At 34.6% G+C, this 1,347-nt stretch overlaps 1 protein-coding gene across 1 annotated transcript; it reads left to right on the top strand.

Annotated features, from left to right (window-relative positions):
- Positions 1-56: 56 nt before the first annotated feature.
- Positions 57-1,290, top strand: LOC126909947 (zinc finger MYM-type protein 1-like; the record flags this gene model as incomplete). The annotated part of the gene is made up of 2 exons (XM_050692353.1): positions 57-177; positions 366-1,290. Coding segments are annotated over 2 exons (1,046 nt in total), but the record flags the coding sequence as incomplete, so codon positions are not given.
- Positions 1,291-1,347: the final 57 nt, after the last annotated feature.

Raw genomic sequence — 1,347 nt, 5'->3', positions numbered from 1 at the left:
AAAAAAAAGAAAAAAGTCACCAAGAAGTTTTGGCAAAGACTTTCAAACTTGATAAGTTCTTCAAAGTCGTGACTCCATCAAAGAAAACAGATGAGAATCAATCTTCAGATTTAGAGCAGATCGAGGATAGATCAAATGATGCTAATAATGAAGTCTTGGAAGTAAACAATGTAAATGGTAATATATTGATTCTTGAATATAATTTTTCATATCGAAATAATAAAATATGATGTCATGAAATGTTACACGTTAATCAAAGTTGTGTAATCCAATAGTATTAAAGATGATGAATTTTGCTTATATTAGTTACCTTCGCATTTTTCAAAAATCATATTTTTAAATATGATTGTAATTGTTATTGATAGATGAAACTGAAGCAGCAAAAGGAAAAGAAAAAGAAGTTCAGGAATTTACATTTGGTGGTGAAATAAGTACTTTCAAAGAAAAGTTTCTTCTCTCAAACGATGCAGCGACTTGGCCGGTGCCAATGCCAGACGACATTCGACTAGAAATAATACAGATCGGTAGTTCGACATTTCAAAACAAGGATGGACCATTTTTGCCAATAGAAAGAGTCGGAGAATCAACTAAAGGAACAAATAGGAGCTTGACGTCTTCATGGTTTTATGCAAGTTTACCGGATGGAACCAAATTTTTGAGAAAATGGATGGTTTTTTCATTATCAACAAATAAGTTGTATTGTTTCTGCTGTCGAATCTTTGCAACGGACGATGATCTAGAAAAAAAATTTGTTTCTGGTTTTGATCGGTGGTGGAAATTGAATCCGAAAGTTACGCAACATGAGTCGTCCAACGAACACTTGTCAAATTTCGAGAAATGGAAAACCTTGACAGTCAGGCTTCATAGCGGAAAAACTATTGATCATAGCACTGAAAAAGTCATCAATTCTGAAACTAAAAAATGGCGTGATATTCTGCACAGACTATTGGACATCACGCTTTTTTTGGCAAAACAAAACCTTTCGTTCCGGGGCCACAGAGAAGATTTTGAATCGGAAAATCGTGGAAACTTTTTGGAGTTAATCAAGCTAATGGCTCGCTATGATCCTGTTTTGAGAGAACATTGGACGAATTTAGAAAAATCAGCAGGCGGACCCAAAAGACTGCCATCTTATTTATCTAAGGGTATTCAGAATGAGTTCATAAACATCTTAGGCGACCACGTTCTGGAAAATATTATTGTTGATGTGAAAAAGGCAAAATATTACGGCATGTTATTTGATAGCACACCAGATAGTAGTCATGTCGACCAAATGAGCAAAATAATAAGGTATGTACATATTGAAGGAAAAGTTGTAGAAGTACGCGAGTCTTTCTTGGGCTTTTT

This window comes from Daktulosphaira vitifoliae, unplaced genomic scaffold, assembly GCF_025091365.1.
Source record: "Daktulosphaira vitifoliae isolate Bord-2020 unplaced genomic scaffold, ASM2509136v1 Scaffold_2471, whole genome shotgun sequence".
Taxonomy (NCBI): Eukaryota; Metazoa; Arthropoda; class Insecta; order Hemiptera; family Phylloxeridae; genus Daktulosphaira; species Daktulosphaira vitifoliae.
This window is presented reverse-complemented; position numbering and strand designations above follow the sequence as displayed.